Consider the following 10,101-nt stretch of genomic DNA (forward strand, 5'->3'; position numbering starts at 1 on the left):
TTACAGGCAGAAGGTCCTGGGTTCGCACCCCGGGTGCACCAGGCCCCCCAGGTGCACCTGGATGTAGGCGCAAGCTGTGAGCATGTAGGAAGAGACACCCCGCCTTCAGAGATCCAGCTCTCAAGGGGAAATGGGCAACACCCGTAAGTCAGGGGTGGAAGTGTGTGTTGTAGGCGGGAGGCGAATTAAAGAGGGGGGAAAAAAAAAGAATCCAGGTCTTTGCGGCATAACTCAAATGAAGCCACCAGATTGACCCTTGTTAATCACTTCCCATTCTCTTAGCTCATAGCTCATTTCTTATCCTTGCTTCTAGTGTGAATTCATCCTGCCTTGGAATAGTTAACTGTTTTCCTGTTTATTTCCACTAGATGATAATGAACTCCTTGAAGGCAGGGTGGTCTGATTTCCTTTTCCCCAGATCCTTGCACATAGTAAGTGCTTTAAATGCTTGACTCCTGTTTGGACTGACCTGTGGAAAAGAAGATTCTAGAGCCTGAAGCCAAGTGAAACGATAGTTTTATTTGAGGCGTAAAAGCACATGTGTTTCTGTCACATAGGATAGGGTTGGCTTTTTCTAAGATAAGATTTTGTCTTAAGCATAGCTTCTATCACAGCTTCCTGAGAAGTGAATTAGAAAGGGAGCAAAGGCACAGCCTGGAAAGAAAATCATTGCTGTTGCTGGGAAGTTATAAAGAATGAGAAGATCTTATTCAAATTAGTGTACATTTAATAGAGCCCCAAGGATGAAGAGTGTGGTGTGCGGGGGAAAGGTCTAAGTTCCTGGTGTCGGCAGTGATGCTGGCATCTCTTTCCACAGCAAGCACTCACCCCTCCATGGAGGAAGCAGGGTGGACTTGGCAATTTTGACTGTAGCCACATTCTGGGGCTCCCCCATTCCTTCTCTCTGGATTTCCAGTTCAGTCACTTCTTTCCCTGAAGAATTCAAAGCGGAAAGGCTGGGTCTATGTCATGGACACAGCTACTTGTTCGATGAAGCTGGCCAGGTTTATGTCCCGTTCCGAAAGGCCCGCACACTCGTGGGTGCTCAGGGTGATATGGACCTGAAACAAAAGCAGATTTTCGGGGCCTGCTGATTCCACTACTTACCCTCAGGGCAAAGAGAGGCACCAGCTGTTCAGCTCAGCCACATCAAGAGCTCCAGAAAATAGGCATACCTCATTTTATTGTGCTTTGCAGATACTGCATTTTTTTTTTACCAGTTGAAATAAAAGACCCTCCAGCAGCAAAAAAAGATTATAACTTGCTGAAGGCTCAGACAGCATTTTTTTTTTTTAGCAATAAAGTATTTTTTAATTAAAGTATGTACATTGGTTTTTTAGACATAATGCTTTGCATACTTAATAGGTTACAGTGTAGCACAAACATAACTTTTATATGCACTGGGAAACAAAAATTTCGTGTGACTTGCTTTATTGTGATACTCACTTCATTGTGGTGGGCTGGAATTGACTCGCAGTATATGTGTGGCCTGCCTGTAATAGCCAGATACTACAATCTGCCCTGGGGTCTGCCATCCTGACATGTTTTTATAACATTGCTATCTTCTACTACATCTCCAAAAACAATGGTGACTTTAGCTATAGGGTAAATGAAATATCCAAATATCAACAGCAACCTAAAAGTGAAAGACTAGGCCAAAACCAACTCCAGCTCCTAAACACTATCCATTTACAGATCATCTTTTCCAGCCTTAACGTTTTTAGAAAGAATCCAGGATAGCTGTTTGCACATGGCAGGCATCTAATGACTGTTCCGGTTCATTCAGCAGCCAGTCCGATCTGTTTGCTGTGCATGGCTCTTCTTAGTTCAGTTTTATTACTTTTTCATTCTTCTGTACATCCAGAAAGATTTAAGTCATGTAGAGCTACTAACAGTGAATATGTCTGATTCCCATGGGCTTTCCTTCCATGGATTTTGCCATCTTGCTGTCTATTTAATGTCTACTTTAACCGTAGGTTATCTCACAGTGTTTTAATTTGCATTTCTTTAATGTAGAGTGAGACCGAGTATTTGTTTATGTTGATTCTAGGAAGATGAATGAAGCAGGAGAGGACAGTCAACCTATGGGTGAGGAGCGGGCACAGGGAAATCCAAGGAAGGGGCCTTCAGAATGAGGTGGCGTTCTCAGAACTTGGGACAGGGCCGAGCACAACAGGCACACATCACTCACCTTGTTGTACACGTTAAACCATTCAGGATGGTGGTCCAGTTTCTCCGCCTGCAGGGCCACTCTTGTCATGAAGCCAAAAGCCTATTTCGTGAAGTAAGACCTAGGTTAGTGTTTTGAGAAAGAGACTGCTGGGCACCTTTATATGGCCAGTGTAAGGCCTCAATCAGGAGGTTGGATGAGCTTCCTGTAAGGAAACCCCTTCTAGCTTTAATCATTCTGCCTGGCATTCTGCCACTGGCTCTGAGGCTGGAGTTCAAGGTGGTCTTTCTGGAGTAGGAAGGAGGTCTTGTTACTCGAGTCACTAACAAGGTGTTTAGTCTTGGTCAATCTTTTCTCTGTCTACTAAAATGTTTCCTACTTAACTATATCCTCTAAGGATTGTTTCTCAAAGTTCCAGGTTTGGAGAGCCCAAGACTCATTTACCCACTCTCCAATCCCCACGGATGACACTTCCTGAATTAATATAGTGTCTGAGAGTCTTGGTTAACATGACTTTAAGGGAGAGGACAAGTTCTGGAGTGTGACCCCACTAGCCCCAGTCTCAGAAAACTCTGTCCCACCCTGGTGCCATACCCTATTGAAGTCTTTGAAATGGAATTGCTTGAAGATGGCGTCTCGGCCTTCCAGCTCATTCCATCCCACAGCCCTCAGGTTTGGCAGCAGCTGGTCCCTCTCCTCAGTACTTAGCCTGTGTGCTTTGCCAGCCTAGGAAAGGGAACAAACAGAGGCCCAAGGGCAATTCTTTGTACAGGACAAACGAGAGGGCCCCAGACCTTTGGGGGAATTGAGCCGGCTTCCACTGGCTGCTCTGGAGGTGGGGTGACACAGTCAAAGGACAGCTGGTCTAAAGCAATAGTCTGGGAGGTGTCTAGGGTGGCACCGTGCCCTGGAGGTGGGGCCCTGGCTCATGCACTGATAGGTTCTTAGATTTTACATTCCACTCAGAAGAACAGAAAATCCTGAGGTGTGATGTAAATCTTTGGGACTGACAAACACTTCTCCCTCACCCTTGCCCCCAAAGCCTTACAGAGCCCTCTCCCCAAAAAACTAGGTTTCTCACATTAATGAGGCAGTACAAGCAAAACCAATCCCAGCTGTTTATGTATTACAACACAACCTTTCAGAAAAAGAGTACCCCCTGACTGTCCAACCTTCCTTTTCCTATTATGGACCTATGCAGTCCATCCCTCTGCCCCTACTGTTACACTGTCAGGTGTACTGAAAAGGAAACAGGCCTGAAGAGGGAAATGACCACTGCTCTTCCCCACCCTCACCCCCAGTCAGTGAGAGCACAGGCATTGTTCCCAAAGTGGGTCTGTGCCTCTGCCTCCCTGGGGCCAGCAAAAGACCCAGCACTTAACTTCCAGGTGATTCTTAGCCACATCGCAGTTGACAACCACTGGCACTACCTCCTAGTAGGTACTCCAGAATGCTCCCATGCAGCCTCTGGTTCCCTGCTGCCAGGCCTAGGGTTCAGACTTCCACCTTTTCTGTTGGCCTGAGAAGCTGGAGCCACACAGCTCTGTTAAAAGTGGAAGTAACTTGGCCAAAGTGGCTGGCAAACCTGGTGCCCCATCCATATATTTACCTATTGTGCAAAGTGCCCTCGGGGCAGCCCAAATTGGTACAGTTCAGGCCATGAGCAGAACCTTCAGAGAACAGAAGGAAGTAAAGGTCTCATCCTCTGGGAAGATCCACGTCTGGGAGCTTAAGGGATCCCAGAGTTAGGCTCCTGAAGTAGAACTAACCAAGGACAAACTGTAGAGTGCTAAATGAAAGATGAGATTAAGAAGGTCTGGGGAGAGAATGTGAGGGAGGTTAAATTTAGCATTTATGAGGCAGGCCACAGACTTGAAGCCATGAGTTGAGTTGGCAGGACTGGTTCAAGCCCCACTTCTGCCATTCTCCAGCCAGATGACCCCACACACTCAGCTCCTTGGCTTCATGGGTAAAAGGAGACCAGAACTTCCACTTCACATCAGCGCGAGGAGCCCGTGGGACACTTTAATAAGGGAATGTCATCTGCAGTTTTAAAAGGAGGCTTCCTGGGGCAAGTAGGCTTATGATGGGCGGGGCAGATTTGGGGAGAATCGGAAAAGTACTGCAGCACTCTGAGGAGTCGGTCTTTTTCTCCCTCCTGAAAACCCGTGTTCTCTCTGGAAGATCTGACTTGGTCTGTCTCCTCTCCTAGGCTCCGGAAGTCTAGAGACAGCAGTAGAGATCCACATCACATGCCCAGCCCCCATCTTTATTCCAAAGCTGGCCCTTTCTCAGTGGCTGATAAGCCTGGTCCACGTATCCAGGCAACCAGATGACCAGATGTCAGCCAAGGCATCAGAGCCCACCGTTTAGTTCTTTGGCTCTGAAAGGAGTGGGTGGGTACTCCTGGGAGCTCCCTTTCTCTTTAGAGTCTTCTGGAATCCCCCAAGACTCACAGCCTGGGGCTGAACCGACAAGCCCCTCAGAGAGGGTGAAGGGGTGGTGTTTACTTAGTAAATCACAGACCAGGCCTGCCTGGCCTGGGCCTCTGGGAGAGTGTGTAAGGAGTTACTGATTACCCACACCCTGCATCTTTGGGTCCTTGGTGCACCTCACAGTCAGCCTCACTCAGTACCTCCTCTGCCTCTGAGCCACAGCCTTCAAAATGCCCTCCCAGGTGTCACTGCAGTCTGGACTGCTCCTAACACATTCAAGCAAGAAATGGGCTATGAAGTAAAGCTTCTGGGGCCTACCCCTCTTCTGGCTGCCCCCAGGTCTCACCTTCACCTCTCTAACTGGGGTGGGGGTGCCGAAGCACAGGTGAGCACAGGGCCTGGGACCCTCGGTGTTGGGGGAAACTTAGCCTGGAGGATAGAAGATTCTGAGCAATCAATCATGTCCCCACTGCTTAGGTGAAGGCCTCAAACTAGGTCCCAGGGGCTGGCTCCGAGGCCGGGGACAACACGGGTGCACAGAGGGCTTGGCCAGCTCCTGCGCCCAGAAGAGCAAGCCGGAAGGGCAGTAAACAGGCATGCAGAGGAACACACAAATTCAGTCTTTCCTCCTCACACACACACAGGTGTCTCCGCCTACCCCACCTCCCTTCCCCAAATACAGAATAGAACCGGAGGGGAACGATATCTGTCCCTCAACCCCTGGCCCTAGTCCCACCACCCCACCTCCGCCTAGGGCGATTACTAAGCCCCGCCCGAGGCACTGTGGCGCCTAGGGGCTCTGGCCTGAGAGCCAGGGGCAGGCCTGGCTGTTATCTGGACCCGCCACGGCCCTCTCCGGGGCTCAGTCACCCCTGCGGCACCATCGGGGATGGGAGCAAAGCGCAGACCCCGACTCTCCACCGGGCGCGCGCCTGTCTGGGAGGGGATCAGAGGAACCCTCCCCCACCCTGCCCCGCCCTGTCCTTGCAGCCGGCCAGGCCTGGGACCCCGTGTGGCCCCCGTACTCTCTGCCGACCCCACTGCGCGCCTGTTCCTAACGGGGCTGCGTCGGTAGCGGGGGCGCGCTATCCCCCCTCACCATATTGGGGCGCAGCGCGGACGTGGGCGAGCAGCAGGTGGCGGCGGTGAGGGCGAGCGCGGCGCGGGGTGCACTGGGTGGCCGTAGGGCGGGGCTGCGCTCGGGCCGCCCCGGGGCGGGCACGCAGCCGGGGAGGAGCGCCACCCGTAATCATTAACTCCCGCCAGCTGCGACCGGCGTCGGCTCCTTTCCAGCGCTTACCTTCGTGCCCTTGTTTCGGGGAGCTCAGGGGTTAAGGGAGCCGGCTACAAATGCAGACTTAGGCGTTTGAATCGCGCTTTGCCACTTACCAGCTGTGTGACCCTGGGGGCGATATTATTTTTTTCTTTTTAAAAACACTTTATTGAGGTATTGATCTACAATAAACTGCACATATTTAAAGTGTGCAGTTTGATGCGTTTTGACATATGTATGCTCCTGTGCAACCATCACCACAATCAAGATCATGAACATATCCCTCATCTCTAAAAATTTCCTCTTCTGTCCTCGCACAGCCATTGATCTGCTTCCTGTCACTATGGAGCAGATTGCATTTTCTAGAATTCTATGTAAATGGAAATCATACAGTATATATTCTTTTTGTGTCTGGTTTCTTTCACTCCGCATAATTGCTTTTGAGGTTCACCCATCTAGTTTCATGTTATCAGTAGTTTTTTTCATTTTATGGCTAAGTAAAATTTATTTTATACTATTACATTGTTTTGGATGTTACAACACACATCACGATTTGTTTATCCATTCACTTGTTAGTGGACATTTGAGTTGTTTCCAGTTTTTGAACTGCAATGAACTTCCACATACAAGTGTTTGTATGGATAGATGCTTTAATTTTTCTTGAGTAAACACCTAGGAATGGAATGGCTAGGTCATATGGTAGATGTGTGTTTACAACTTCTTAGGAAACTGCCAAAATGGTCACACCATTGTGCATCCTCACCAGCCGTGTGTGGCAGTTACAGTTCCCTGGCATCCTCACAGATACACCAGTACTTGGCATGGTAGGTCTTTTTCATTATAGCCATTCTCATTGGTGTGTAGTGGTATCTCCATGTCTTAATTTGAATTTTCTTAATCACTAATGATACTGAACACCTTTTCATGTGCTTATTTGACATTGGCAAATCTTTGGTAAAGTGCTTGTTCAAATTTCTTATCCATTAAAAACAACTTTGAGTGTTTGTTTTCTTGTTGGGTTTAAGAGTTCTTTATTTTGGATACAAGCCCTTAATCAGATATGTGATTTGCAAATTTTTTTTCTTTTGCATTTTTGTGATGTCTTGCAAAGAACAAATGTTCTTAATTTTGATGAAATTCAATTTATCAAATGTTTCTTTTATGGATTGATAATTTGGTGCGGGCACTAAGAAATCTTTGACCCAAGTCACAATGATTTCCTGCTATATTTTCTTCCAATGTTTACTCCTATATTTTATAGTTTTTGATTTTACATGTAGGTCTATTATCCATTTTTAGTTAATTTTTTATATGCTTTGAGTTATGGATCCAAAATAACTTTTTACCTATGGATATTAAATTGTTTCTTTTTCCACTGAATTACTCTTGTACCTTTGTAAAAAAAAAGAAATCAATGGACCATATATGTGCAGGTTTATCTGTGGATTCTCTATTCTGTTCCATTGATCAATTTATCCATCTTGATGCTAATACCATACTGTCTTGATTACTATAGCTTTATAAGGCTGAAAGTCAGGTAATATAAGTCCTCTGACATTAAAACACTTTTTTTGTATTAAACTTTATCCCTACACTCCACTTTTATTCCTCTCCCAATAGTGACCTTTCTAATGTGTTAATATGGAGTTTTGTTTGTACACGTTCTTATAAAAATGTGTGTTGTTGTTTCATCTGTATTTTTTTTTTTGTAAATGGTACTGTATGTTATATCTCATTCTGTTTCTTTCAAAACAGAAGTCAGACGGACAATTAATATTCATTCACGTTACTGTACATATCCTTAATCTGTAGCTTGTACCTGCTGCTTAGTATTCCCTGGTGAGAATCCACTGTGATTTATTGATCCACTAGTGATGGACAATCAGGTTGCTTCCAACTCCCCACCTCACCCTTGGCATTATCTAGCTTTTAAATTTTTGCCACATTAATAGATAGCTCACTTTTTTACTTTGCATTTTGCTGATTACTAACTACTCTGAGCACCTCTTCATATGCTTCTTAGCACTTGGGACTTACTGTTTATAAATTGTTTTTTAATATCCTTTGCAAATGTTTTAGAATTTACAGTGCTCTTTTTTAGTTGATTTGCAGGAGTTTATATCTAGACATTAATTGCTTATCAGTTTTAGATATTGCAAACATCTCCTTCCATTCAGCCATTTGTATACTAATGTCTTTTGTCTTTTGTTGTCAGAAATCTTGTATTTTGGTGTGATAAGATTAATTTTTCCCCTCTACTTTATAATTTAGTGCTATTAAAGATTTATTTGATAAGTCCCTCCCACCCCTGCCACAAAAATATTCTCTTTTCTTCTGTTAAATTTATTATTAGATAAATTTAAGAGCTAAATGTGAAAGGTGCCCCTTTGTATACAGTGTTAGGCAGGATGTTAGCTAGTCTCTGAAGATGGCCCTCCAGTGAACCTTGACGCTCAGTGCTCACCTTGTGGCCTCTGCTAATCATCTGCCAGCCAAGCTTCTTGGGGATCAGTGCCCAGCAGAGACCAGGCAACCCATGAGCTACGAGAAATGGTACATATTTATTTTAAGCCACCACATTTGGAGGCGGTTTGTTGTGTAGAAATAGGTAATAGGACAAATAGATTTTTGAACAAAAATTGGTACCCGGAAATAGAGTGTTAAGACCACCCTAAAATGTAGTGTTAGCTTAGGAATGGTAGCAGGTAGAAGGCAGAAGGCAGTTTTAAAACACAGTAAGAAGGATTTCACTTCAGCCCAGTATGAAAGCTGGAGTGTTGCTCCTACACTAATGATGAGAAAAGCTTGGATATACTACAAAATCACCACCTTTCTTCAGCTTACCAAGGCGCTGAGATCACAGGACAACCAAGTAGCCTGAATTCAAGAGAGGCAGGCACCTCCGAAGAGAGACAGGATGTTCAGACTGGCTCACCTGCCCTAGCACTCAAGGAGAGAGCGGGGAAGACACACAGCTTCCCTAAGAGTGAGTAAGAAATCAGTTAAAATGTTAAATTGTTGGAAGCCAGGTGTGTGCTGGCGCATCAGTCTAGATGGCTGGGAGAGTTTGCACACATAAGCAGTTTTTATTTCTAGGCCTTCACTGGGTTCTCGGGAGACAGAATGGGGGAAGGGCAAGAGATGAGAATGAGACCCCCTCAGCCAAGCAGGCAGGGTTAAGAGGGGATTGGCTGCTGCTGTGGGAAAACTGCCAAACCTCACCTTTCTCTCCAGAGTCTCGTCTTAAAGGAGAAAAAGACTTAAGTTCCTAGGAGAGAGCCAGCAAATCCTATTATTTCTGGTAAGAGAAAAAAGTCCCTCTGCCCTGGGGGAGGAGCGGCAAACAGTTCCAGTTCCGGGTGGGGGATCCTATGTCAATACCATTAGAGGTCTTCTACCTCGGAAGGAGTGGGAAACTCCCGCACAAGAGCCGCAGAGAGAAGGTGGTCTGGCTGCCATGTGTGGGGTGGGTTGGGGGGCAGATGGTCAGGAACAATGAGGAAGCTCCAGCGCCCGGGACAACAGAGAGCCCACCCCTTCCACGACCTTGAACTTAGCACTCAGCTGCAACAATAGTAGTCTGTCTACCAATGGTGAAGGGCGAGTATGGAAGGACTGGGAAAAAAATGCCACCTGAGGGTATCATGTACTGAAGAGGATGTGGGGTCACTGGAACTCTCGTACATTGCTGGTTGGAAAAAAAATGGTTCAGCCCCTTTGGAAAACAATTTGGCAATTCCTTATGGAGTTAAACATATACTTACCTTATGAATCAGCAGTCCCACTTCAAGAAAAATGAAAGCATATCCACACAAAAATACCTGTATGCAAATGTGTATGGCAGCTGTATTTGGAAATAATCCAAGTATCCATCAACAGATGAATGAAAAAACAAAGGTGGTCCATTCAGACACTGGAATACTACTCAGCAACATAAAGGAATGAATTGCTGGCCCATGCAAAAACATGGATAACTCACAAAAGCATTATGCTAAGTGACAGAAGCCACACTCAAAAGCTTTTCACAAACTATATTTTTTTTTAAAGGAAATTGTCTGCTTACAAATATTACACATCTGATGATTCGAAAAATTTTCCAGAGAGTAGATGCTGACTCTGGACACATCGAGCCTTATTTCCCCTTCATTACCCACAGGCTTCTCTGTCTGGGACCACAGGACACACTCATACCACTTGCAATGCTGGCCCTGCAACTTTATGTC

At 45.9% G+C, this 10,101-nt stretch overlaps 1 protein-coding gene across 1 annotated transcript; it reads right to left on the bottom strand.

The window, feature by feature from the left end:
• Positions 1-499: 499 nt before the first annotated feature.
• PCBD1 (pterin-4 alpha-carbinolamine dehydratase 1) lies at positions 500-5,792 on the bottom strand. The gene is made up of 4 exons (XM_039872048.1): positions 5,705-5,792; positions 2,765-2,896; positions 2,192-2,272; positions 500-1,061 (listed from the first exon to the last, which is right to left on the bottom strand). Exons 1-4 carry the CDS (start codon positions 5,705-5,707, stop codon positions 963-965), a joined length of 315 nt encoding a protein of 104 aa, XP_039727982.1. The 5' UTR covers positions 5,708-5,792; the 3' UTR covers positions 500-962.
• Positions 5,793-10,101: the final 4,309 nt, after the last annotated feature.

Source organism: Pteropus medius, unplaced genomic scaffold, assembly GCF_902729225.1.
Source record: "Pteropus medius unplaced genomic scaffold, Ma_sr-lr_union100, whole genome shotgun sequence".
In the NCBI taxonomy this organism is placed as follows: domain Eukaryota; kingdom Metazoa; phylum Chordata; class Mammalia; order Chiroptera; family Pteropodidae; genus Pteropus; species Pteropus medius.

Coding starts and splice junctions, on each gene's coding strand:
- PCBD1 (XM_039872048.1), bottom strand. Junction 2,273..2,764: donor ATTTCAAAGACTTCAATAGG/GTATGGCACCAG, acceptor TTCACGAAATAG/GCTTTTGGCTTCATGACAAG. Junction 1,062..2,191: donor GGTTTAACGTGTACAACAAG/GTGAGTGATGTG, acceptor CTTTTGTTTCAG/GTCCATATCACCCTGAGCAC.